The sequence below is a fragment of the Polyodon spathula genome, chromosome 47 (genome assembly GCF_017654505.1).
Source record: "Polyodon spathula isolate WHYD16114869_AA chromosome 47, ASM1765450v1, whole genome shotgun sequence".
NCBI classification, from domain to species: domain Eukaryota; kingdom Metazoa; phylum Chordata; class Actinopteri; order Acipenseriformes; family Polyodontidae; genus Polyodon; species Polyodon spathula.
The window spans coordinates 2,763,553-2,789,828 of NC_054580.1; the positions used below are offsets into that span (position 1 = coordinate 2,763,553).

Genomic DNA, 26,276 nt, shown 5'->3' on the forward strand with positions numbered 1-26,276 from the left:
TCCACTCTCCACACTGCAGAGCTGTATAGAGGTCTATAGGAAAGAGATCTCCACTCTCAACACTGCAGAGCTGTATAGAGGTCTAGAGCTGTAGGAAAGAGATCTCCACTCTCAACACTGCAGAGCTGTATAGAGGTCTATAGGAAAGAGAGCTCCACTCTCAACACTGCAGAGTCAATTTTTATAAACACAATTTCTTGAATTATGATATTTACCGGCTTTAGTCTACGGTCTTTTGGGAACGCGTTTGGAACCGTGTTGATGTAGAGAACCGAGAAAGACCGACACAGAACCGCAAAAGATTCGGAGCTTTGAAAATGAACACGCTTCCGGTCGTGACGTAATTATGAAACCCGTCTATCGAGACAACAGAGCCTCTTCCAGGAAGTTCCGTGGGGAAGCAAATACGTGTGAGACCAGCAAAGACAACAAACACTGACAGCTTAAAACAGCCTGGTAAGCGACGGGGGGGTTTAATTTTAAACCTTTTTAAATATATAAAGTTTCTCAAGCATATTGCAGACATGTTATCAACAGAGAAGTGTTATTTTTAACTTTGCAAACATTCATTGTTTTTTTTTTTTTGTATGTGTAAAACGCCGTTGAACATCAGCGTTGACTTTGTAATTTGAACTGTAAATAAAAATACATAAAAAAAAAAAAAAAAAAAAAAAAAAAAAAAAAAAAACACACACACAGACAATTTATGTTTAGCAATTGCATTCCCACTCATAAGCTTTCACGCATTCGCTGTGCTATGCATTGTGTACGTTGTATGTACTAGCCATTAGAGAAATGGGCTTAGTGTTCGTACCAGGAGGTTCAGATCCCGGCTCAGCCGCTGACTCTGCGTGTGAGAGACCCTGGCCTGAGCGAGTCACTTCACCCCCTTGGGCTCCGTCCTGCGGACGAGACGCGAAACAAAACGAGGTCCTATTGGAAGAGACTCTGCAGCAGTTGGTGATGATGCAGAGTTCACCCCCCCTAGTCTCCGTGAGGATAAAAGGGTCTGCTAAATGACTCATTCATAATAATAAGTTATTGGTTATACAAATGGCTATATAATCCTTGCTCCCGTCTCTCCCAGCAGACCTCACCCCCCCGTCCCTCGCTGTGACCATGGCGATGGAGCTGGATGTCTTTGTGGGCAACACCACGATCATGGACGAGGATGTGTACTTGCTCTGGCTGGACGGCTATACAGGTTAGTGTGGTCTGCCCGGCTGCCATTAGCCCCGACTCACAATTCAACATGGATTTAAACTGCAGCTTCATTGTTGAACCAGGATACAGCTCTTACACTCTGCATTAACCAGCTTCACCAGAGAGAGGTCTAGCAAAGCACAGGGAAGCCCTGTAAAGCACAGAGAGGTCTGGTAAAGCACAGGGAAGCATTGTAAAGCACAGAGAGGTCTGGTAAAGCACAGGGAAGCATTGTAAAGCACAGAGAGGTCTGGTAAAGCATAGGGAAGCATTGTAAAGCACAGAGAGGTCTGGTAAAGCATAGGGAAGCATTGTAAAGCACAGAGAGGTCTGGTAAAGCATAGGGAAGCATTGTAAAGCACAGAGAGGTCTGGTAAAGCACAGGGGGAAGCATTGTACAGCAGAGAGGTCTGGTAAAGCACAGGGAAGCATTGTAAAGCACAGAGAGGTCTGGTAAAGCACAGGGATGCACTGTAAAGCACAGAGAGGTGTGGTAAAGCACAGGGAAGCATTGTAAAGCACAGAGAGGTCTGGTAAAGCACAGGGAAGCATTGTAAAGCACAGAGAGGTCTGGTAAAGCACAGGGATGCACTGTAATGCACAGAGAGATGTGGTAAAGCACGAAGAAGCATTGTAAAGCACAGAGAGATGTGGTAAAGCACAGGGATGCACTGTAATGCACAGAGAGGTGTGGTAAAGCACAGGGATGCATTGTAATGCACAGAGAGATGTGGTAAAGCACAGGGATGCACTGTAAAGCACAGAGAGATGTGGTAAAGCACAGGGATGCATTGTGAATCTCTCCCCCGCTCCCTGTCCTCAGTGAGTGATGCAGTGAGTATGCGGATGAAGAGTGGGGTCTTGGAGCAGTGTGGAGCTGCCCAGGACGTCCTGGAGAGCGACACCATGGATCATTACCGCACCTTTCAGATGACAGAGCAGCTGCTGCACAACCCCTCCAAACTGGTGAACCAGCTGCTCTTCCAGATCCCCCCACACAGGCAGAAGATGCTCATCGAGAGGTGAGGGGGGCGTCTTTTACAGAGCCCTGAGAACAGCTTGCTCACAGGAAAAGCACCTCACAGTGTAATAAAGCATAGGGAAGCATTGTAAAGCACAGAGAGGTCTGGTAAAGCATAGGGAAGCATTGTAAAGCACAGAGAGGTCTGGTAAAGCATAGGGAAGCATTGTAAAGCACAGAGAGGTCTGGTAAAGCATAGGGAAGCATTGTAAAGCACAGAGAGGTCTGGTAAAGCACAGGGAAGCATTGTAAAGCACAGAGAGGTCTGGTAAAGCACAGGGAAGCATTGTAAAGCACAGAGAGGTCTGGTAAAGCACAGGGAAGCATTGTAAAGCACAGAGAGGTCTGGTAAAGCACAGGGAAGCATTGTAAAGCACAGAGAGGTCTGGTAAAGCATAGGGAAGCATTGTAAAGCACAGAGAGGTGTGGTAAAGCAAGGGAGCATAGAAAGCACAGAGAGGTCTGGGAAAGCCAAAAAACATAATAAAGCTATTGCAAAAATACTGTAAAATACTGAACCCCTTCTCTCCCTCCCTCCCGCTGGCAGGTACTATGCCTTCGACGAGGCCTTTGTGCGGGAGGTCCTGGGGAAGAAGCTGTCTAAGGGCACTAAGAAGGACCTGGACGACGTCAGCGCCAAGACTGGCATCACGCTGAAGAGCTGTCGACGACAGGTGAGAGAGAGGAAAAATGCTATTGAAAACCATAGCATAGAGAACCACATTACAGTACAATACCACTGCATACAGAAGCACATCAGAATACCCCTATTGTGACACCCCCACCCCTCCTCTCTCACCCCCCCCCCCCCCCGGGAGAGGGTCGAAGAATCAGGTCTGAGGGCACGAAACAATGGACGACGTCAGGGAAGTTTGTGTGTCAGGGTAGTGGAGGAGATGAAAGGGCTATCGCACACCAGAATCACATCCATCAGAACTTCCACCCTTACCGGGCAAACCCCCTCTTGTATCCCAGGTGTCTTCAAGGTCCGACCAGTGGGACAGAGGAGAACTCTTGACGGGGAACCCCCTACCTCCCCAGTTTGATAACTTCAAGCGTGTGTTCAAGGTAGTGGAGGAGATGAAAGGCCCGTTGGCGGAGAACATCCATCAGAACTTCCTGCTGTCGGACCGGCTCGCCAGGTGAGCTCTCAGAACCGGTCCTTGGGGAGGGGGGGGGACGGGGGACCCCAGAAACCCCAGAAACCCCAGAAACCCGCTCCTGGTCTCTGCAAGTCTCTTTGGAGAAAAGCCCCCGCTGAATGACTCATCCATAATAATAGTTGCACCCGTTCCAGGTTTTACCAGAGGCTTGATTGAGTGTGTTTGCGTACAGCTGCGGGTGCGTTTTATTAAACTCGCAGTAAAACCAGGACTGGATCAGACTGCAGTGCAACGGGAGTCTTATTCCCGTCCCCGCAGCTCGCTGCTCATCTGCTTCTGCTGTCTACTGCGGGGCGCTAAAAAGTGACCATCATCAAATTCAACGACAAACATTTTGAGGAGTCCTGACGATACCCAGTCGTGCTAAATGACTATAATAATAATAATAATAATAATAATGATGCTTAATGTGCTGCTGAGATGGTTGCTGGGTCTCTTCTAGGGATTATGCTGCCATCGTGTTTTTTGCAAACAGTCGCTTCGAGACGGGCAAGAAGAAGCTTCAGTACCTGACCTTTGAGGACTTTGCCTTCTGCGCTGAGCAGCTGATCCAGAACTGGACTCTGGGAGCCGTGGGTAAGGCTGGGCCCGCTCACACTCGCTCACGCACGCACGCACGCAGTCACGCACACGCACACAAGGCATGAGGGCAACAGCAGTTAAAGAATAGAGAATATGAAGCTTGCATTGTAACCCTGCGCAGCCCTGCCGAATAAAATAATAACCCTAATATTAATATTATTCTTGCGTTTTTGTTTCTAGACAGCATGGTGGAAGATAAGGATGTGGATTTAGACAAAGAGTTTCTCCAGGATTTGAAGGATCTCAAAGTGCTTGTTACTGACAAGGATATGATGGATCAGCATAAGAGGTCAGGAGCTGAGTATTATTATTATTATTATTATTATTATTATTATTGTAGTTTTCCCCATATACTTAACTGAAAAATTGACAAATGTAAAAATGGCATTTTGAAATCTAACATGAAATATGATTAGATTTTTAATTTTTTTTTTTTAATTTTACTCTGGTTTTTTCCCCAATTTTGAACGCCCAATTATTATTTATATCCTGGTTCACTGCTGCACCCCCCCGGCGACTCTTGGGGGGGGTGGAGGCTGGAACCCGCGTCCTCTGAAACTCGCTCCTGCCAATCTATCACACTGCTGATCCACAGCGAAGCCACCAGACCTGCAGTGCCGGAGGACAGATCTGAACGACTCCGCTGCAGAACCTGCAGGCTCCCGATCAGCCACAGGGGGGCGCTGGTGAACCCGCGTCCTCTGAAACTCGCTCCTGCCAATCTATCACACTGCTGATCCACAGCGAAGCCACCAGACCTGCAGTGCCGGAGGACAGATCTGAACGACTCCGCTGCAGAACCCGCAGGCTCCCGATCAGCCACAGGGGGCGCTGGTGTTCGTGGTGAGATCTGGACGTCCGGATGGGCAGTCGGCCTCCTGTGCTAGACTTGCTCGAGGCGACCGTCTTGAGGCGTCCGAGGGCGTAGTGTCACCCAGACACGTCTTGTCCTGCTACAGGGTTTCCCAAAATCTACACGGCGCAATGCGCATGTGTGTGTGTGTGTGTGTGTGTGTGTGTGTGTCAGTCTGTCTTTTTAATGATGCCTCAATCCTAAAATCCTTTTTTTGTGCCTAGTCTGGTCTGCACTGCGTTGAGAGGGAAGCTGCAAGTCTTCAATGAAATGGAGGGGAGCTTCAAGGTGACACTAATATACTGTCCCTCTCTGCTCTATAGAATCAGCTAAAACCAGTATCTATGTACAGGGCTGGGAATCAGACTCCCGCTGCAGAGCAGTGTGATCCAGTCCTGCTTTCACTAGGAGTTTAATAATAAGACACACCTGAGCTTGTTAGCTAGACACACTGGGGGCTGATCGGTAAAACCTGTACTGGATCACACTGCTGCTGTGCAACGGGAGTTTTGTTAGCAGCCCAGGGGTTTGCAATGTGAAACGATGGTCTGGTCTGTTTGGTTTGACAGAATCTCTCCCGAGGGCTGGTAAACATCGCTGGCAAGCTGATGAACAACAGGGACGTGCGAGATCTCTTCGTCGACCTGGACCTCTTCCACCCCCCCCCTTCCACCAAGGTGGGGTGGCTCCCACTGCCCGCCCGAGGGACCCCGCCTACTACTTGTCCCCCAGACCGTTTTGACCATGTCTTAAGTTGCATCAAAGTAAGAACCGTCGTGGGTGTCTAATAAGGGCAGCAGCCTAATAGTCCACCCCGAGACGGAATTTTAGGCTGGGCTCGACTGCTTAGTGACGATCCCCAGCGAGCTCCCACGAGGGGAGGGGGGGGGGCTGATTCAGCGTTCAGAGCGAATTCAGAAACAGCTGCTGGGGTTTGTGAGGATCGCTGCTTTTCTGAGACTCTGCGGAGAACAGAGATCCACACAAACCCGAGCAGCTGTTTCTGAATTCACTCTGAACGCTGAGTCGGCCCCCCCCAATCCTGACCTGGCCCCCCAGTCTGCCAGCCACTGAGTTGGTCAGTTTTCTCCTCTGCGTGCCTCACCAGCCTCTCTTGTGTCTTTATCAGTTTATTGAGCCGTGCAAGTCGGACAGATGGAGCTCGAACGACGTGCGCCTGTTCCTGACGCAGCACACCAACGCCGTTCGAGCGCTCGACGCATTCAAGTGAGTATCGAACCCGGATCCGCCCAGGCCAGTGCGTTACAACAGCAGGGTTAGAAACTCACACTAGCCCTGCTGCTGCTGCTGCACCCAGTCCTGGGGTTCAGAGCTCCCCTCAATGAAGTCTAGTATTATTATTATTAATATTGCAATGATCAGGAGGCAGGAGTTTGAGCAGGGTTAGAAACTCACACTAGCCCTGCTGCTGCTGCTGCACCCAGTCCTGGGGTTCAGAGCTCCCCTCAATGAAGTCTGTTATTATTATTATTAATATTGCAATGATCAGGAGGCAGGAGTTTGAGCAGGGTTAGAAACTCACACTAGCCCTGCTGCTGCACCCAGTCCTGGGGTTCAGAGCTCCCCTCAATGAAGTCTAGTATTATTATTATTAATATTGCAATGATCAGGAGCCAGGAGTTTGAGCAGGGTTAGAAACTCACACTAGCCCTGCTGCTGCTGCACCCAGTCCTGGGGTTCAGAGCTCCCCTCAATGAAGTCTAGTATTATTATTATTAATATTGCAATGATCAGGAGGCAGGAGTTTGAGCAGGGTTAGAAACTCACACTAGCCCTGCTGCTGCTGCACCCAGTCCTGGGGTTCAGAGCTCCCCTCAATGAAGTCTAGTATTATTATTATTAATATTGCAATGATCAGGAGGCAGGAGTTTGAGCAGGGTTAGAAACTCACACTAGCCCTGCTGCTGCTGCACCCAGTCCTGGGGTTCAGAGCTCCCCTCAATGAAGTCTAGTATTATTATTATTAATATTGCAATGATCAGGAGCCAGGAGTTTGAGCAGGGTTAGAAACTCACACTAGCCCTGCTGCTGCTGCTGCAGCTGCTCCCAGTCCTGGGGTTCAGAGCTCCCCTCAATGAAGTCTAGTATTATTATTATTAATATTGCAATGATCAGGAGGCAGGAGTTTGAGCAGGGTTAGAAACTCACACTAGCCCTGCTGCTGCTGCTGCACCCAGTCCTGGGGTTCAGAGCTCCCCTCAATGAAGTCTAGTATTATTATTATTAATATTGCAATGATCAGGAGGCAGGAGTTTGAGCAGGGTTAGAAACTCACACTAGCCCTGCTGCTGCTGCACCCAGTCCTGGGGTTCAGAGCTCCCCTCAATGAAGTCTAGTATTATTATTATTAATATTGCAATGATCAGGAGGCAGGAGTTTGAGCAGGGTTAGAAACTCACACTAGCCCTGCTGCTGCTGCACCCAGTCCTGGGGTTCAGAGCTCCCTAGTGTGGATTTATACCCTGGGTGTATAAATTGTCAGCCAAAGCATTTTAAAAAATATATATTGGAGCCAGCAGAGGCACCAGCCCAGGTTGCTCAGTAGATGGCGCCATTGTTTCATGCAGCTTTCTTTATTAAAACCAGGGTCTGATTCTCTCTCTCTCTCCCTCCCTCCCTCCCTCCTCGGCAGGCACCAGGCGGTGTGGGAGAGATACATGAGAGTGATCCAGAGCTGCATTCTGAAGATGTACCACGACTAGCGTTTTAAATAAAATGTTTTAAAAACACAAGTTTTGTAAAAGAAGTTTAGAATTCCCAATTATTAACACGTGTGTGTGCGTGTGTCAGTGTGTGCGCGTGCGTGTGTGTCAGTGCGTGTGTGTGTGTGTGTGTGTGCGTGTGTCAGTGTGTGTGTGTGTGTGTGTGCGTGCGTGTGTCAGTGCGTGCGCGTGTGTGTCTGTGCGTGTGCGTGTGTGTCTGTGTGTGTGCGTGCGTGTGTGTGCGTGTGCGTGTGTGTGCGTGTGTGTGAGCCTCAGTTTAATGACCCCTCTATAGAGCCAGTGACAGCTGGTATTCGTGTTTTTGTGGCTGGTGTTCAGTGATTTGTGTTTGCTGGTGTTTTCTCAGCTCTGAAGCAGCACAATGTTTAGTTTAGTTTCGTAGCAGGAAGCCCCCCCCTCCCCCGTTCTTTGATCCAGAGTCGCTCAGCTGGGGGGTCTCTTGTTTTGATAGGTGTTGGTTTTTCTGAGGTGTCGCTGGCTGGCCGTTGGGACTGACACAGCTGTCCCTGCTTGTCTCCTCTGCAGTGGTTGACCTAAATGAGCCACTGGGCTAACTTAATCAACCTATCTGAATCAAGGGGGGGGGGGGGGGGGGGGGGGGGGGGGTCCCAATGCAGAAACACTTAAAAAATATCCCAAGTGAAATATTCACCCGTTTTCATGCATTCAATTCTAAAAAGTAGCTGTTTTAAAAAAAAAAAAAAAAAAGTTATTGAAAATTATTATTATTTTTTTTGTCCGTGGGGGCGGGGGGGCATGATAGAGAAGGAAAGAATGAATGAAAGAACGAGACACGATTCCCACACCCCTAGAGGAGCTGAATTTGGTGTCTCTAGTTTAACTTCATTTCAGCTCAACGTGAAACATGAAAGGGGCGGTTAACAGCCGGGGGGGGGGTAAGTTAAACCAGGTGGAGGGGGGGGACTTATCCCCCCTCCTTTTTTTTTTTTTTAATGCCAACAGACTTTTCTGGCAACCAATCAGGAATGCAGGAATTCTGATCCGCCAGGAGGGGGGCGAGGGGGCTGGGCTAACCCCCCCACGGACTAAAAGACCAGTCTCCCGCATGAAACCTAGAGAAACCTTTGTCTGTTTGCAAAAACACGCCTGCAGATTACCAGCGAGAGAGAGCGAGAGTCTGCTCTACAGCAGCAGCAGAACAGGAGGAAAAAACAAAGAAGAGTCTGTGAGTCAGCTTTCAATGCTGCTTCCCTTGCTTTTGTTTCCCTCGGCTTTCTAGCTTCAGGGGAAAACAGGATCCGGCAGAAAACTGTTTCATCTTAAACTACTCGAGTTGTTGCTGTTTTGTTTTCTCCCAGCTTTACCGAAAGCAGGGATAAGGGGCGCTCACTTCAGTGCGAGTTTCAGATTTAAATATATGCATCCCTATATCTATATATATAGATACAGAAACGTTTTTGATTTGCGGGATTGTTCAGCAAACAAAGTTAAATTTATATATATATATTATATATATATTATATATTATAATATATATATAACAATATAATATATTGCGCAGTCGTGGGTATTTTAGCACCATAAATAATGGGGTGAACTAATAACATCCCCAGATCCTAAAACAAAACAATCTAAACACCTAGTTTTACTATTTCCTACATATTGGTCGGACGATTGACCTAACTTTGAAAAAGTCATTCAGGAAGAGTCTCTAGGACAGACTTAAGTCTCATAAGTCGGGGTCCAGGACGAAGGTCACTAACCAGTCGAGAGAGGAGCTACCCATAAATTTGGTTTATTTTAACATACAAACGACTGTGGTTTTGGTTTCCAGTGCAGGGGGAAATCAAACCTCTGCACTGGAATTCTGGGAACACGGTCCAAACTGGTGAGTGAGTGATTCGTGTCTAATTTAAAGGATGACTTTAATAGGTCGCACTTTTAAAACAGTAACAGAAAAGAGCCACACACGGTGAAACGCAGGAGGCTTCGTTTAGAAGCGGTTTACCCAGTTTAAAAGCACAGAGCGGTCTGACGCGTTTCCACACAGGAGAGCCTGTTGTTTCCACAGCGCGGATTACTGAGCAGAGATTGAGATTCTCGCACCCAGAGGTGTTTTCATGCAGGGGGGGGGGGGTGAACTCTGCATCATCAACAACTGCTGCTGCTGCAGAGTCTCTTCCAATAGGACCTCGTTTGTTTGACGTCTCCAGGTTCTGAAATGTCACCGTTATCTGCAGCAGCTTTTTCAGTCTTTGTTTAGAATCGCTTTCGTGTTTCAATCACCCTGGAAGCTTTTTGTAAAAGTCTAGAGCACCCTTTTTGTCGATCTCTGCAGAGCTCTCAAACGTTCTGAAGTACAGCTGTTATACCATTAACCTGCCCCCCCCCTCCCCCGCACCTCCAACTAGGCTCGTAACAACAACCACTCGCAATGCCACGTACTCGCCACGGACCACGGAAATTAAATTAGCTGTTTCAATCGCAGGAGCCGCGATTCTTCCCGTAGGGCTGCTGTTTACTGATGCTGGCCATGTGATCCAGTCCTGCTTTCACTAGGAGTTTAATAATCAGACTCCCGCTGCACAGCAGTGTGATCCAGTCCTGCTTTCACTAGGAGATTAATAATCAGACTCCCGCTGTACAGCAGTGTGATCCAGTCCTGCTTTCACTAGGAGTTTAATAATCAGACTCCCGCTGCACAGCACTGTGATCCAGTCCTGCTTTCACTAGGAGTTTAATAATAAGACACACCTGAGCTTGTTAGCTAGACACACTGGGGGCTGATCAAGCTGGTAGCAGTGAAACCTGGACTGGATCACACTGCTGTGCAGCAGGAGTCTGATTCCCAGCCCTGGTGGGTAACGCAAGGAAAGGCTCTCCCAGCTGACCCTGATTGAAGCGCTAACGCGGTTCAAACACAACGTTTTGCAAGGGTCCTTCTTTCAGACAGGCACTTGTGTGGTCTGCCAAGCCCAGGCTCTCATAATAACTGTTGTGCTCGTCTTCCTTTTTACTAACCACTGCCCCCTGCTGTTTAACTGCTCCAGCCTCTAATAAAGAGCTGTGTTCAGGGGCACATACAGCTCTGCAGTGTTGAGAGTGGAGATCTCTTTCCTATAGACCTCTATACAGCTCTGCAGTGTGGAGAGTGGAGATCTCTTTCCTATAGACCTCTATACAGCTCTGCAGTGTTGAGAGTGGAGATCTCTTTCCTATAGACCTCTATACAGCTCTGCAGTGTTGAGAGTGGAGATCTCTTTCCTTTCCTATAGACCTCTATACAGCTCTGCAGTGTTGAGAGTGGAGATCTCTTTCCTATAGACCTCTATACAGCTCTGCAGTGTTGAGAGTGGAGATCTCTTTCCTATAGACCTCTATACAGCTCTGCAGTGTGGAGAGTGGAGATCTCTTTCCTATAGACCTCTATACAGCTCTGCAGTGTGGAGAGTGGAGTGTTGAGAGTGGAGATCTCTTTCCTATAGACCTCTATACAGCTCTGCAGTGTTGAGAGTGGAGATCTCTTTCCTATAGACCTCTATACAGCTCTGCAGTGTTGAGAGTGGAGATCTCTTTCCTATAGACCTCTATACAGCTCTGCAGTGTTGAGAGTGGAGATCTCTTTCCTATAGACCTCTATACAGCTCTGCAGTGTTGAGAGTGGAGTTCTCTTTCCTATAGACCTCTATACAGCTCTGCAGTGTTGAGAGTGGAGTTCTCTTTCCTATAGACCTCTATACAGCTCTGCAGTGTTGAGAGTGGAGATCTCTTTCCTATAGACCTCTATACAGCTCTGCAGTGTTGAGAGTGGAGATCTCTTTCCTATAGACCTCTATACAGCTCTGCAGTGTTGAGAGTGGAGATCTCTTTCCTATAGACCTCTATACAGCTCTGCAGTGTTGAGAGTGGAGATCTCTTTCCTATAGACCTCTATACAGCTCTGCAGTGTTGAGAGTGGAGTTCTCTTTCCTATAGACCTCTATACAGCTCTGCAGTGTTGAGAGTGGAGATCTCTTTCCTATAGACCTCTATACAGCTCTGCAGTGTGGAGAGTGGAGATCTCTTTCCTATAGACCTCTATACAGCTCTGCAGTGTGGAGAGTGGAGATCTCTTTCCTATAGACCTCTATACAGCTCTGCAGTGTTGAGAGTGGAGATCTCTTTCCTATAGACCTCTATACAGCTCTGCAGTGTTGAGAGTGGAGATCTCTTTCCTATAGACCTCTATACAGCTCTGCAGTGTTGAGAGTGGAGATCTCTTTCCTATAGACCTCTATACAGCTCTGCAGTGTTGAGAGTGGAGATCTCTTTCCTATAGACCTCTATACAGCTCTGCAGTGTTGAGAGTGGAGATCTCTTTCTTATAGACCTCTATACAGCTCTGCAGTGCTGAGAGTGGAGATCTCTTTCTTATAGACCTCTATACAGCTCTGCAGTGTGGAGAGTGGAGATCTCTTTCCTATAGACCTCTATACAGCTGTGCAGTGTGGAGAGTGGAGCTCTCTTTCTTATAGACCTCTACACAGTTCTGTGGATGAAAGATCAACTAAACCCCAAACAGCCACGAACACCTGGAGTCTAAGGACTAAACTTTGCCTTGCCTTTCCTCTACGCGGGCGAGTTTGCTAATCTAAACACGCCGATGGCACGGCAGAGAGAGTCAAAGGACTGACTCGGCTGTTTCTGAAGAAAAAATAAATACACTTCCAAACCGTTTCTCGGAAGGGAGGTCTCTGCGGGTTTTTTTTTTAATTTTTTTTTTAATATGGCTGGAATGAAGAGGTTACAAAACATTTCCCCCAAAGTGATTTCTGACTTGCGTACAGATCTGCCCTCCAGGAGCCTAGTTTTTTGCGGCGATCGTGAAACATTTGGGATTTTCGCTGGCTGGAAGACAAGAGGGGGTGGGGGTGGGGGTGGGGGTGTGGGGGGGGGCTATTAAACTCCTTTATTGTACAAATCGAAATAGTAATCATTATCATTATTATTATTATTATTTTAATTGCAGGTTTGCACTGAGATCTGTGCACAGCAGTAACAAGCTGGCTGCTGAAGCAATCAGATCTTCAACCTTTATGAAATGAGATTCTATATATTCACAGACCCGTCTGCATGAAAACCTGGGTGACTTGCAGATGCCTGTTCTGAGAACCCCGACCCAGTTCTGAGGTTCTGAGTTCCAGTTCTAAAAGGCTGCATTGTCTCCCAGGTTCAGTCTGGGTGTGGACAGCAGTGTGCAAATCTAGCAGCTCCAGACGTGCCGCTGATCTCCTTTATAGAGCCGCCTGCATGAAAACACCTCTGGGTGCGAGAATCTCAATCCCCGCTCAGTAATCCGCGCTGTGGAAACACCAGGCTCTCCTGTGTGGAAACGCGTCAGACCGCTCTGTGCTTTTAAACGGGGTAAACCGCTTCTAAACGAAGCCTCCTGCGTTTCACCGTGTGTGGCTCCGAGTTCCTTTTCTCCTGCTGTTTTTAAATGAATTGCATTTTTGACCTGTTAAACGCATCAGTTCAATTTGAGAAGCATTCATTTACACACCTCTCTCTCTCACACACACACACACACACACACACCACCCACACACCTCTCTCTCTCTCTCTCTCTCTCACACCGAGAGTGAGAGAGAGTGTGGTGCGTGTGTGGACGAGAGGTGAGAGTGAGGGTGTGGAGAGAGAGAGCAACCTCGTCCGTGTGTGATGGGTGTGTGGAGAGAGAGTGTGTGTTCTGTGGGTGTGTGGAGAGTGGTGAGAGAGAGGGTAGAGCGTGGTGCTCTGTGTCTCCTTTTTCACACACACACCTCTCTCTCTCTCACACACACACACACACACACTCTCTCTCTCTCTCTCTCACACACACACACACACTCTCTCTCTCTCTCTCTCTCTCTCTCTCTCACACACACACACACACACTCTCTCTCTCTCTCTCTCTCTCTCACACACACACACACACACACTCTCTCTCTCTCTCTCTCTCACACACACACACCACACACACTCTCTCTCTCTCACACACATGCACACACCTCTCCCTCTCACACCCACACACCTCCTCTCTCTCTCTCTCTCTCTCTCTCTCTCTCTCTCTCTCACACACACACACACACACACTCTCTCTCTCTCTCTCTCTCTCTCTCTCTCTCTCACGCACACACACTCTCTCTCGCACCGCTGGCTCTGTGTGACTGTGTCTGACATGTTCTCAAGGCTCCTTTGCCAAACCCTGGCTGCCTGCTTGTATAAGAACAGGGCAGCTTTTCAAAATGTCCGCTAACTCTCCCCTAACAGAGTTTCACAATCATTCGGAGAGATTCTTATTTCAAGTTTCATGGGGTTTTTTTTGTTTTTTTTTTTCTGACCAAAAATGCTTACCCCACCTGCAAACTCCTTGCATGGCATTATTATGTTAATTTAGATTTCTGTAAGCCGTTAATAATGCAAACGCTAATCGCTAAGATGCTCCGGAGAACATAGATATCTGCTTTCCATTTCTTCAGTTATTGCAATCTTTTTTTTTTTTTGCATGTTTTCTTGCAAATTTCATCTGCCCCTTCTTTTTGTAAGGAGCTCCCTAGCAGATCCTGCCCAGAGCATGATCTCACAGCTTAGCTAGCTGGAATGTTGGACTGCCTGCAAATAAATGTGTTTTTTTAAAAGGGGTAAAGGAGAAATGTGGGCCCGCCGCTTTGAAACAGCTGCGCTGCACCGCGCCTCCTTTAATTGCAGAGGCTGTTGGCAAGAGAGTTTCCCACCTGTGTTTAAAATTCCAACTCCTGTAATGAGAGGAGAGGGGGAGAGAGAGAGGGAGAGGGAAAGGGAGAGGAGAGACAGAGAGAGAGAGAGCAAGAGAGAGGAGAGGGAGTGGAGAGGGAGAGAGAGAGAGAGAGAGAGGAGAGAGCAAGAGAGGGGGAGGGAGGAGGTTTGTACAAGAACCTGGATCTAGTTACATAAATAAAGGGATAACACAGTGGTCACTGTGCCTCAGAGAGCCGGTCTAAAAAATGAATAAAGTGCTTGTCCTGTGTGTGTGTACTGATATTAAACATGCTAACCCTCTCTCCCCTCCCCCTCTCTCTCAGTATGATGAAGCTGGTTTCGTCTCTTCTCTTCAGCCTGGCTCTGCATGCAGCTATTTCTCAAGAAGCCTCAGAAAGTGACACCTACACGGTGAGGAGCAAAACTATTACACAAGCAGTGAGGAGATGAAGAACGCCAGCCCTCAACCCCCTCACCTCAGCCCTGCCTCTCCCAGCACGCTCTCCGGGACCGGGCGCTTCCTCCGAGCCCCTGAATTAAGTCTGAAGTCATTTATTTTTGGCTTCGGTCATTTATTTTTCTCGGGGGAGCGTTTCTGCTGTCTGGGGGGGGGGGGGGTGATAAAAGATTGACTGAACGGCTTTGAGAATGTGTCCCTTAGTGTTACAACATGTTCACCCAAATCACCTGGTTTATCCTCTTATTCTCCCTCCCTCTTTCCCTCTCTCTCCAACTCCCTCCCACTGCCTCTCTTTCCATCCCTCTCTCTCTCCTCTCTCTCTCTCCCCCTCTCCTCTCTCTCTCTCTCTCTCTCTCTCTCTCCCCTCTCTCCTCTCTCTCCCCTCTCCCTCTCTCTCTCTCTCTCTCCTCTCTTCTCTCTCTCTCTCTCTCTCCCCCTCTCCCTCTCTCTCTCTCTCTCCTCTCTCCCTCTCTCTCCTCTCTCCCCCCCCCCCCTCCCCTCTCTCCCCTCTCCCTCTCTCTCTCTCTCTCTCTCTAGGAATGCACAGATGGATACCAGTGGGATTCTCAGACGCAGCACTGTAAAGGTAAGCCCTTCCACACTCACCCTATCTTTAGACTCTCGGTTGACTCTGTTGTCCACATAAAGACGCGAGCAGGTCTCCAAGTGAGAGGAGTCCGTTCAGCCCCTCGGACTTGGTCCGGTTCAGAGCAGCCGGCTGATCTCAGAACTTCTTAAAAATGCATTTCCAGTCGTGGTTCCAGTGACCCCCCCCCCCCCCCCCCCCTGTCATCCTCAGATATCAACGAGTGTGAGACGATCCCAGGCGCCTGCAAGGGGGAGATGAAGTGCTTCAATCACTACGGGGGGTACCTGTGCCTGCCCCGCTCCGCCTCTGTCATCGCTAACAACGAGGTGAGCGGCGGCCCCAGTAGCGATTGTTGCCTAACAACGCCGCCGGCCCGGAGATCTACCCCACGGGGGGTACCCAGGGGGGGTAGCCCACACCCCTCCCGGGGGCCCCTCGGATTGTTGGGGACGGGAGTCCCGACTGCCCCTTGGGTCAGGTCTCTCTGTGGACGCACCCACTCACCGTCTCGCGACCCTGGTGTTAAGTTTCGGGTCTATTTGACCTGACTCTCGTTTAACAATATAGCTTAAATGCTATTTTTCTTTTCATTTTCTGTATAATATTTGATGACTTTTCCTAAGTCGGGGTCATGAATTTACACACAGAAAACAGAACCTTTGAGATGTTTATTTTTTTGTTTTAGAACAGGTCATGTGTACAAATAAGATGTTTTGGGTCACTGTGACCCATTTATCTGTGTAGCTTTGTGTGCAGGAATAAAACGAACTTCTTCAGTTTGTTATTTTATTATTATTATTATTATTATTATTATTTATTATTATTATTATTATTATTATATTTGTATTTTTTACTTCCGGAAATGGCTGCACTTGTCTGGAGATATTTCTAAACAATAAAAACTAACGATATCTATCTACAAGGCAGAGCCTCATTTTCACTGTCAGTATTGGAACAGCATCTCGCTGGTAAAGACACTCCAGAATGAGGAGCTCCCAGGCTGGCAGTCAAAGAAGTCTGATCACAGCTCCTGGACTGAAAGAGCAGAAAAGAGTCAAACCTTTGCAAATAAAAACAGACAATCAATTTAAGGCTGTTTTAAAATGAGTTTGAAATTGCATCGGGTCAATGTGACCCAAAACACAACAGATGGACCTAAAATCTGAACAGAATAGGATGGTTAAAACACATTTTTATTTTAGGATTGAAAGTCTTTGTGTCTGTCCCAGTGTTTTAGGAATATATATATATATATATAAACATTATTTAGATCTTTTATTTAACATTGTTTAAATTAGTTCACTCTATATAGAAGGTGATGCCAAGCTTTTGGTCAGAGCTGTATTGTACTCTACTCTAGTGCTCCTGTCCCGGGGGGGAGGGGCTGTGAATAAACTCCCGGATCCTCGCTTGGCCCCGTGCCCTGTGACCTCAGGTGCCCCCGGTGGAGGGAGGCTGTTGTTGCACAATAGCTGCGTTGTGCGTAGCGGCATTGCCCACACGCAGTGTGTCGCTCTCCAAGCCCCTGCAGAGAACCCCCCCCCATTACTGGAAACACAGTGTAGATCAATGCTTCCCTGCTTTACCAGACCTCTCTGTGCTTTACAATGCTTCCTTATGCTTTACCAGACCTCTCTGTGCTTTACAATGCTTCCCTATGCTTTACCAGACCTCTCTGTGCTTTACAATGCTTCCCTATGCTTTACCAGACCTCTCTGTGCTTTACAATGCTTCCCTATGCTTTACCAGACCTCTCTGTGCTTTACAATGCTTCCCTATGCTTTACCAGACCTCTCTGTGCTTTACAATGCTTCCCTATGCTTTACCAGACCTCTCTGTGCTTTACAATGCTTCCCTATGCTTTACCAGACCTCTCTGTGCTTTACAATGCAACAGCCACACCCTTTACAATGCTTACCTATGCTTTACCAGACCTCTCTGTGCTTTACAATGCTTCCCTGTGCTTTACCAGACCTCTCTGTGCTTTGCAGTTTGCTTTGCTTTTACTGTGGGAAAGGGAAGAGTCAGCTGTTTCAATTCATCCCTGGTTTGTGGCTTCGTTTCTATTAGAAATGTGATATCAAGTTACAGAGAGAGAGAGAGAGAGAGAGAGAGAGAGAGAGAGAGAGAGAGAGAGAGAGAGAGAGAGAGAGACAGCTGTTGCTACACACTAAAATCTCCACGTGTTCTCTCTGATTCGTTTCTCCTGCTCTAAAACACAGCGCCATCATTCTGCGTGCGAGCGTCAGCCCGTCCCCTTGCCAGCGGCACACACTCAAATCCCTCCTGACTCCTCCTCAAACCACACTCAATGGCTTTTTCAGCACATTTAAAAAAAAATTATATATATATATATATATATATATATATATATATATCAGCAAGCTTGCTTTGGGCGTGTCGGTGTTGTGGGGGGGGCGTTAGCTGGGGCTGGTCGTTTCTCAGAAGGATTTATCAGCAGGTGCGTTAGGAGCTTTGATTTCCAAACCCAGAAAAAAAATCTGTCCTCCCCTCACCTTTACGACGGAGCACCAATCACAATGTTTACGGTTCGCGGGTACGGCAGCAACGATTGCCGGCGCCCTATTCCCAACCCCCCCCCCCCCGGAATGAGAGGTGAAGATTGGCTTCCTACCGCGGCTTTTCAAATCGCTCGACGCAAAGCTTATTTGTTCGTTCGTTCGTTCAGTACTGGATTGTAAAGGCGAGGGAAGGACAGGTCCCCCCCCCCCCCCCCCCCCCCCCCCCCCCCCCCCTTCTCGCTTTGAGATCAAGTTTCTGGTTGGGGTTGAGAAGCTCTGTGACCTCTCTCTTTCTTCTTTCTCTCTCTCTCTCTCTCTCTCTCTCTCTCTCTCTCTCTCTCTCTCTCTCTCTCTCTCTCTCTCTCTCTCTCTCTCTCTCTTTCTCTCTCTCTAACGACTGTCTCGTTTCTCTCCATTCCTTCCCCAGACATCGATGAGTGTGAACGGGATTTGCACGACTGCCAGCCGAGCCAGCAGTGCGCGAACACGCCCGGGGCGTTCACCTGCACCTGCCCGGCCGGCTACCGCAAGGTCGGCACGGAGTGCATCGGTGAGTGTGGCGAGAAACCACGCCGGTGCTTGTGAGGGAACGCTGCGCCACTTGCCCCACCAGCAGGTTGGCACGAGGCGATCCAGTCCTTTGGAAAACTAACAAGGTCCTGTTGGAAGTGACTCTGCAGCCAGCCACTGACTCGCTGTATGTGTGTGTGTGTGTGTGTGTGTGTGTGACCCTGAGCGAGTCACTTCACCCCCTTGTGCTCCGTCCTTCGGATGTCAAACAGACGAGGTCCTATTGGAAGAGACTCTGCAGCAGCAGCAGCGGTTGTTGATGAAGCAGAGTTCACCCTCCTAGTCTCTGCGAGTCTCTTTGGCTGAATGATTCAGAGGTTACACACGTATAGCGTGAACGTTTATCATTGAACACAATAGTGTAGCAGCTAGTTATAAACAGAAATCCAATAGCGATTGACATTTTATGAAATCCTCTCTCTCTCACTCTCCCTTCTCTTTGACCCTCTTCCTCCCCTCTCTCTCCCTCTTTCTTTTTGTGTCTGTCTATCTCTATCTATCTCTACTCTCTCCTCTCCCTCTTCTCTGCCCTCTCTCTCCCTCTCTCTACCTCTTTCTTTCTGTGTCTGTCTATCTCTATCTTTGTCTGTCTCTCTCTCCCCCCTCTCTCCCTCTCCCCCTCCCTCTCCCTCTCCCCCCCCTCTCTTCTATAACTGCTCACAGCGATATCTATGCAGGTGTCGACACCACTTGAGGGGACCAAGGAAGCGGACAGTCACACTAGGGAAGGTCAATCGTCAGGACTCGATTCTCGAGCGTAATCGTCAGTAGAGGGCCTCCGGTCAAGTGGCATTCTCGACACAGCAGCTTTCACTGGACTCTATGAAGCTGAGGGAGTTCATTCTATATAGAGGGGGTGCAATTCAATATGAGAACAAGGGAACATTATTCAGCAGCTTTCACTGGACTCTATGAAGCTGAGGGAGTTCATTCTATATAGAGGGGGTGCAATTCAATATGTTAACAAGGGAACATTATTCAGCAGCTTTCACTGGACTCTATGAAGCTGAGGGAGTTCATTCTATATAGAGGGGGTGCAATTCAATATGTTAACAAGGGAACATTATTCAGCAGCTTTCACTGGACTCTATGAAGCTGAGGGAGTTCATTCTATATAGAGGGGGTGCAATTCAATATGTTAACAAGGGAACATTATTCAGCAGCTTTCACTGGACTCTATGAAGCTGAGGGAGTTCATTCTATATAGAGGGGGTGCAATTCAATATGTTAACAAGGGAACATTATTCAGCAGCTTTCACTGGACTCTATGAAGCTGAGGGAGTTCATTCTATATAGAGGGGGTGCAATTATTCAGCAGCTTTCACTGGACTCTGAAGCTGAGGGAGTTCATTCTATATAGAGGGGGTGCAATTCAATATGTTAACAAGGGAACATTATTCAGCAGCTTTCACTGGACTCTATGAAGCTGAGGGAGTTCATTCTATATAGAGGGGGTGCAATTCAATATGTTAACAAGGGAACATTATTCAGCAGCTTTCACTGGACTCTATGAAGCTGAGGGAGTTCATTCTATATAGAGGGGGTGCAATTCAATATGTTAACAAGGGAACATTATTCAGCAGCTTTCACTGGACTCTATGAAGCTGAGGGAGTTCATTCTATATAGAGGGGGTGCAATTCAATATGTTAACAAGGGAACATTATTCAGCAGCTTTCACTGGACTCTATGAAGCTGAGGGAGTTCATTCTATATAGAGGGGGTGCAATTCAATATGTTAACAAGGGAACATTATTCAGCAGCTTTCACTGGACTCTATGAAGCTGAGGGAGTTCATTCTATATAGAGGGGGTGCAATTCAATATGTTAACAAGGGAACATTATTCAGCAGCTTTCACTGGACTCTATGAAGCTGAGGGAGTTCATTCTATATAGAGGGGGTGCAATTCAATATGTTAACAAGGGAACATTATTCAGCAGCTTTCACTGGACTCTATGAAGCTGAGGGAGTTCATTCTATATAGAGGGGGTGCAATTCAATATGTTAACAAGGGAACATTATTCAGCAGCTTTCACTGGACTCTATGAAGCTGAGGGAGTTCATTCTATATAGAGGGGGTGCAATTCAATATGTTAACAAGGGAACATTATTCAGCAGCTTTCACTGGACTCTATGAAGCTGAGGGAGTTCATTCTATATAGAGGGGGTGCAATTCAATATGTTAACAAGGGAACATTATTCAGCAGCTTTCACTGGACTCTATGAAGCTGAGGGAGTTCATTCTATATAGAGGGGGTGCAATTCAATATGTTAACAAGGGAACATTATTCAGCAGCTTTCACTGGACTCTATGAAGCTGAGGGAGTTCATTCTATATAGAGGGGGTGCAATTCAATATGTTAACAAGGGAACATTATTCAGCAGCTTTCACTGGACTCTATGAAGCTGAGGGAGTTCATTCTATATAGAGGGGGTGCAATTCAATATGAGAACAAGGGAACATTATTCAGCAGCTTTCACTGGACTCTATGAAGCTGAGGGAGTTCATTCTATATAGAGGGGGTGCAATTCAATATGTTAACAAGGGAACATTATTCAGCAGCTTTCACTGGACTCTATGAAGCTGAGGGAGTTCATTCTATATAGAGGGGGTGCAATTCAATATGTGAACAAGGGAACATTATTCAGCAGCTTTCACTGGACTCTATGAAGCTGAGGGAGTTCATTCTATATAGAGGGGGTGCAATTCAATATGTTAACAAGGGAACATTATTCAGCAGCTTTCACTGGACTCTATGAAGCTGAGGGAGTTCATTCTATATAGAGGGGGGGGATGCAGAATCTGCTCAGAGCTCAGTTTCTCTGCACATCACTGTAGAAGAGGTGAAATTTTGACAGCTCCCTCCTGGTTTCACCGACGCTCCCTCCTCTGCTTTGTCTCCAGACGTCAACGAATGTGACATGGGCGCCCCCTGCCAGCAGCGCTGTTATAACACCTACGGGACTTTCATCTGCCGCTGTGACCAGGGCTACGAGCTGGGGCAGGATGGCTTTGCCTGCAATGGTGAGGCGCGTGTGCGAAGGGGGGCTTGGAGGCCGTTCCGTTCATCTTGCCGTGAAACGTCATGCTTGGCTATGAAGAGGCTGCTGAGCTTTATCATCACCTCTCTCTCTTCTCTCTCTCCCTCTCCTCTCATCCTTTAGATATTGATGAGTGCAGCTACTCCAGCTACCTGTGCCAGTATCGATGTCAGAATGAGCCAGGGCGGTTCTCCTGTGTCTGCCCGGAAGGGTACCAGCTGCTGGGCACGCGGCTGTGCCAAGGTGAGCCACAGGAGTCCCTCCAGAACCAAGCTCTGGTGAGCGGTCCACTAAACTGCCATCCACGGCAGTGAGGTCTGCAGTATAATGAAAGTAAGACTCCTATTGCACAGCAGTGCGATCCAGACCAGGTTTTACTGCTGCCAGCTTGTGTGCCCCCAGTGTGTCTAGCTAACAAGCTCAGGTGTGTCTTATTATTAAACTCCTAGTGAAAGCAGGACTGGATCACACTGCTGTGCAGCGGGAGTCTGATTATTAAACTCCTAGTGAAAACAGGACTGGATCACACTGCTGTGCAGCAGGAGTCTGATTATTAAACTCCTAGTGAAAGTAGGACTGGATCACACTGCTGTGCAGCGGGAGTCTGATTATTAAACTCCTAGTGAAAGCAGGACTGGATCACACTGCTGTACAGCGGGAGTCTGATTATTAAACTCCTAGTGAAAGCAGGACTGGATCACACCGCTGTGCAGTGGGAGTCTTATTCCCAGCCCTGGATGTTAATAGTTGTAATGCTCCTGCAATGAATCACTGCACCCGATCGCGCAAGTGCTTTGAGCAACTGGTTGCAAAAACAAACCCTCTCCTCCACTCCTCCCTCTCTGTCTCCTGCTCTCTCACTCTCTCTCTCTCTCGCTCTCTCTCTCTCTCTCTCTCCCTCCCCCTCTCTCTCTCTCTCTCTCTCTCCTCAGATATCAATGAATGTGAGACAGGATCTCACCAGTGCACTGAATCTCAGACCTGCATCAACATCCACGGGGGATACCAGTGTGTGGAGAACAACCGCTGCCAGGAGCCCTACGTCCAGGTCGCTGACAAGTAGGTACCCCTGCCCACCTGCCTGCCCGCCTGCCTTCCTTCCTGTCCACCTGCCTGCCTTGTAAAAGCACAGCAAAGCGTGATACAGCACAGTGAAAGCATAGGGAAGCATTGTAAAGCACAGAGAGGTCTGGTAAAGCATAGGGAAGCATTGTAAAGCACAGAGAGGTCTGGTAAAGCATAGGGAAGCATTGTAAGCATAGGGAAGCACAGAGAGGTCTGGTAAAGCATAGGGAAGCATTGTAAAGCACAGAGAGGTCTGGTAAAGCATAGGGAAGCATTGTAAAGCACAGAGAGGTCTGGTAAAGCATAGGGAAGCATTGTAAAGCACAGAGAGGTCTGGTAAAGCATTGTAAAGCACAGGGAAAGCACAGGGAAGCATTGTAAAGCACAGAGAGGTCTGGTAAAGCATAAAAGCACAGAGAGGTCTGGTAAAGCATAGGGAAGCATTGTAAATAGCTCTCCCTAAGACAGTTTGTATTTTTAATTCATTAAATGAAAACCATGCGTGCATCTTTGCCGGACTAAATAACATCAAGCTCAGACTAGTTTCAAGCAAAAATTCCTGTGGTTTAAAAAAAAAATGATCACGTCACACACAAGAATAATAATGTGAATTTCCAACAGTGGAGCTTTTAGTTCTTACACGTGTGCTGCACGTCAGTGACACCTAGTGGACGTCACCATGTACTGCACATTTATTTTGTAATGTCTGTATTTGATAACTATAGGATATATTATTATTATTATTATTATTATTATTATTATTATTATTATTATTAATGAGTCATTTAGCAGAGGCTTTTATCCAGAGAGACTCGCAGAGACTAGGAGGGTGAACTCTGCTTCATCAACAACCGCTGCTGCTGCTGCAGAGTCTCTTCCAATAGGACCGCGTTTGTTTTGCGTCTCGTCCGAGGGACGGAGCACAAGGAGGTGAAGTGGTGAAAATGATGAATTCATATATTTATTTTTTTTAGTGGTCTGGCATGTGTAACAACTTCTAGAGAGAAAAAAAAGGAGATGAATTCTGAATGGGGAAACGCTTTCATAAATAAGATGCATTTAATCATGAAAGGCTGTGAAATAACCTTGAAGGAAATCCAGCCTTAGCTACGGTCAGAAACGAGAACCGGGTGTTTTAGCGCAGCGGCACGTGAACCGGACAATAAATTAGGAACACCTGACACAGCGCTGTCAACTGGGCGTGCCTCCCCCCCCCACCCCTGTCTGTCTGCAGCCGCTGCGTGTGTCCTGTCAGCAAGCCGTCCTGCCGGGAGCTCCCCTTCTCCATCGTCCATCGATACATGAGCATCACCTCGGACCGGACCGTCCCGTCCGACATCTTCCAGATTCAGGCCACCAGTGTCTATCCCGGAGCCTACAACACCTTCCGAATTCGGTCTGGAGATGAGGAAGGAGAATTCTACATCCGGGTAAACCAGCACCTCTCTCCTGGGGGGGGGGGGGGGGGGGGGGGGGGTGGGGTCTGTAGGAAAGAGGCTCCACTCTCCACACTGCAGAGCTTTATAGAGGTCTATAGGAAAGAGATCTCACTCTCAACACTGCAGAGCTGTATAGAGGTCTAGGTCTCCTGGAACCAGGAGGTTTCAAGAGAACTCCCTGAAAACACTGGAGCTGTAGAGAGAGCTATAGGAAAGAGAAATCCACTCTCCACACTGCAGAGCTGTATAGAGGTCTATAGGAAAGAGATCTCCACTCTCAACACTGCAGAGCTGTATAGAGGTCTATAGGAAAGAGATCTCCACTCTCCAACACTGCAGAGCTGTATAGAGGTCTATAGGAAAGAGATCTCCACTCAACACTGCACGAGCTGTATAGAGGTCTATAGGAAAGAGATCTCCACTCTCAACACTGCAGAGCTGTATAGAGGTCTATAGGAAAGAGAACTCCACTCTCAACACTGCAGAGCTGTATAGAGGTCTATAGGAAAGAGATCTCCACTCTCAACACTGCAGAGCTGTATAGAGGTCTATAGGAAAGAGATCTCCACTCTCAACACTGCAGAGCTGTATAGAGGTCTATAGGAAAGAGAACTCCACTCTCCACACTGCAGAGCTGTATAGAGGTCTATAGGAAAGAGATCTCCACTCTCAACACTGCAGAGCTGTATAGAGGTCTATAGGAAAGAGATCTCCACTCTCAACACTGCAGAGCTGTATAGAGGTCTATAGGAAAGAGAACTCCACTCTCAACACTGCAGAGCTGTATAGAGGTCTATAGGAAAGAGATCTCCACTCTCAACACTGCAGAGCTGTATAGAGGTCTATAGGAAAGAGAGCTCCACTCTCAACACTGCAGAGCTGTATAGAGGTCTATAGGAAAGAGATCTCCACTCTCCACACTGCAGATCTGTAAACTATTCTACATACCAATAGGTATCGTATGACCAATTAATTTTTTTGTTGAGCAGAAGACACAGATGGCTGGTTTCACAAGCAATCCTATGAAACCAGCCTGGCGGGCACGACCCGAACTCAAAAAAAAAAAAAAAAAAAAAAAAAAACGGTCTCCTGTTTGTGTTTCCGTAGCAAATTAACAACATCAGCGCCATGCTGGTTCTGTCCCGGCCCGTGACTGGACCCAGAGAGTACGTCCTGGACCTGGAGATGGTGTCAGTCAACCCGCTGATGAGCTACCAGACCAGCTCTGTCCTGAGGCTCTCCGTCCACGTGGGACCACACTCCTTCTAGACTGCCCTCTCTGCGCCAAGGAACTAGGGGGGTGGGAGGGGCAAACTTCACAGAGCAAATCCGCATCTGCACAGAGGGGGTGGAGTGGGGGGGAGGGGGTCCGGATAGTGAATTAAGAACACCTGCCATAGCACTGTCATCCTGCGAGGCTGCAAAGTGGTTAGAATTGTTCCTGGTCAAACGTCCAGGCATTTGGAATGCAAAAATCAATTTGCAATCTTTCGTGTCAGTAATAATATATACAAGCTCTCAAGTGTCAGGATCAATAAATATAGGAAACTAACTCGAGCAGACAGAGGCGGGGTAGTGTCGCCTTCCGCGTGCGCAGACACCTGTCTTTATTTTAATAAGCGCCACCTAATGGACAGTTGGTGTATTGCAAGCAAAAAAATAATTAATGAAAAGTTAGTTCCGAAGTGTACGTTGATGTAGGCGCGGTTTTTATCTGCTTGACTTTAGTCTCTTGTAGTTCCAGAAACGCTCAAAGGAAACGTCATAAGTTTTTAATGCCAAATGTTTCGACCTAGAAGTCTTTCCTCAGCCTCTTCCATTGATTCGCGTTAAAAGTGAGGTTCGAAAAAAATCAAAAAGCCACACCAATTAATAACAGATTTTTCTTTTTTGTTTGGTTTTGTTTATCGTAATAACTTATTATAAACCATCTTTAGTTAAAAAGAACAAGACAAAAAAAAGCTGGCTGTATTTATTTTAACAATTAAAAAAAAAAAAAACATTTTTGACTAACTTTTAATATTTAGCTACTGTGTATTATCGAACAAAGTGAAAAAATGCTGTCGAGATTGTCGTCCCTTGAAACGTGATCTCGTCGCTAATGGTACTCCGAGATCCTGGGAATTATTATTATTATTATTATTATTATTATTATTATTATTATTATTATTATTATTATGAATAATTATTCTTATTAGCCTGGTATAGGATGAGTCTTATACCTGGTTATAAAGGACTGATTTTCTGTTCCCCGGTAAAACTAAAGAAGAGGGCATATGATTTCTCAAATACGGAAGACATTGA

The 26,276-nt window shown here is 47.3% G+C and overlaps 2 protein-coding genes across 4 annotated transcripts; both read left to right on the forward strand.

Moving 5' to 3' along the window:
- The first annotated feature begins 248 nt into the window (after positions 1 to 248).
- Positions 249 to 7,575, forward strand: fibpa (fibroblast growth factor (acidic) intracellular binding protein a). 3 transcript variants are annotated; one of them, XM_041238078.1, is made up of 11 exons: positions 250 to 456; positions 1,088 to 1,204; positions 2,027 to 2,225; positions 2,772 to 2,898; positions 3,266 to 3,366; positions 3,830 to 3,963; positions 4,150 to 4,258; positions 5,047 to 5,110; positions 5,392 to 5,499; positions 5,952 to 6,049; positions 7,476 to 7,575. In XM_041238078.1, exons 2-11 carry the CDS (start codon positions 1,120 to 1,122, stop codon positions 7,543 to 7,545), a joined length of 1,095 nt encoding a protein of 364 aa, XP_041094012.1. In that variant the 5' UTR covers positions 250 to 456; positions 1,088 to 1,119; the 3' UTR covers positions 7,546 to 7,575. The 3 variants fall into 3 exon arrangements, with proteins under 3 accessions (XP_041094010.1, XP_041094011.1, XP_041094012.1); XM_041238076.1 differs by lacking the exons at positions 5,047 to 5,110; positions 5,392 to 5,499; positions 5,952 to 6,049; positions 7,476 to 7,575 and adding an exon at positions 4,565 to 4,786 and having other exon boundaries at positions 249 to 456; XM_041238077.1 differs by lacking the exons at positions 5,047 to 5,110; positions 5,392 to 5,499; positions 5,952 to 6,049; positions 7,476 to 7,575 and adding an exon at positions 4,565 to 4,786 and having other exon boundaries at positions 249 to 456; positions 1,091 to 1,204.
- A 966-nt stretch (positions 7,576 to 8,541) lies between these two features.
- Positions 8,542 to 26,156, forward strand: efemp2a (EGF containing fibulin extracellular matrix protein 2a). Its single transcript, XM_041238038.1, has 11 exons — positions 8,542 to 8,752; positions 14,610 to 14,697; positions 15,284 to 15,332; positions 15,546 to 15,730; positions 18,203 to 18,407; positions 18,743 to 18,753; positions 21,286 to 21,451; positions 21,592 to 21,711; positions 22,401 to 22,527; positions 23,768 to 23,963; positions 25,080 to 26,156. The coding sequence occupies exons 2-11, from the start codon at positions 14,611 to 14,613 to the stop codon at positions 25,239 to 25,241; spliced, it is 1,308 nt and encodes a 435-aa protein (XP_041093972.1). The 5' UTR covers positions 8,542 to 8,752; position 14,610; the 3' UTR covers positions 25,242 to 26,156.
- The last annotated feature ends 120 nt before the right edge of the window (positions 26,157 to 26,276 follow it).

Bases quoted from the DNA above. Each gene is read 5' to 3' on its own strand.
- fibpa (XM_041238078.1), top strand. From the start codon at position 1,120: ATGGCGATGGAGCTGGATGTCTTTGTGGGCAACACCACGATCATGGAC. The intron at 5,111-5,391 runs GTGACACTAATA...TTGGTTTGACAG, and splicing joins AAATGGAGGGGAGCTTCAAG to AATCTCTCCCGAGGGCTGGT. The intron at 6,050-7,475 runs GTGAGTATCGAA...CCTCCTCGGCAG, and splicing joins CGAGCGCTCGACGCATTCAA to GCACCAGGCGGTGTGGGAGA.
- efemp2a (XM_041238038.1), top strand. From the start codon at position 14,611: ATGATGAAGCTGGTTTCGTCTCTTCTCTTCAGCCTGGCTCTGCATGCA. The intron at 15,731-18,202 runs GTACCCAGGGGG...TCTCTCTCTCTC, and splicing joins GGAGATCTACCCCACGGGGG to TCTCTCTCTCTCTCTCTCTC. The intron at 21,712-22,400 runs GTGAGCCACAGG...CTCTCTCCTCAG, and splicing joins GGGCACGCGGCTGTGCCAAG to ATATCAATGAATGTGAGACA.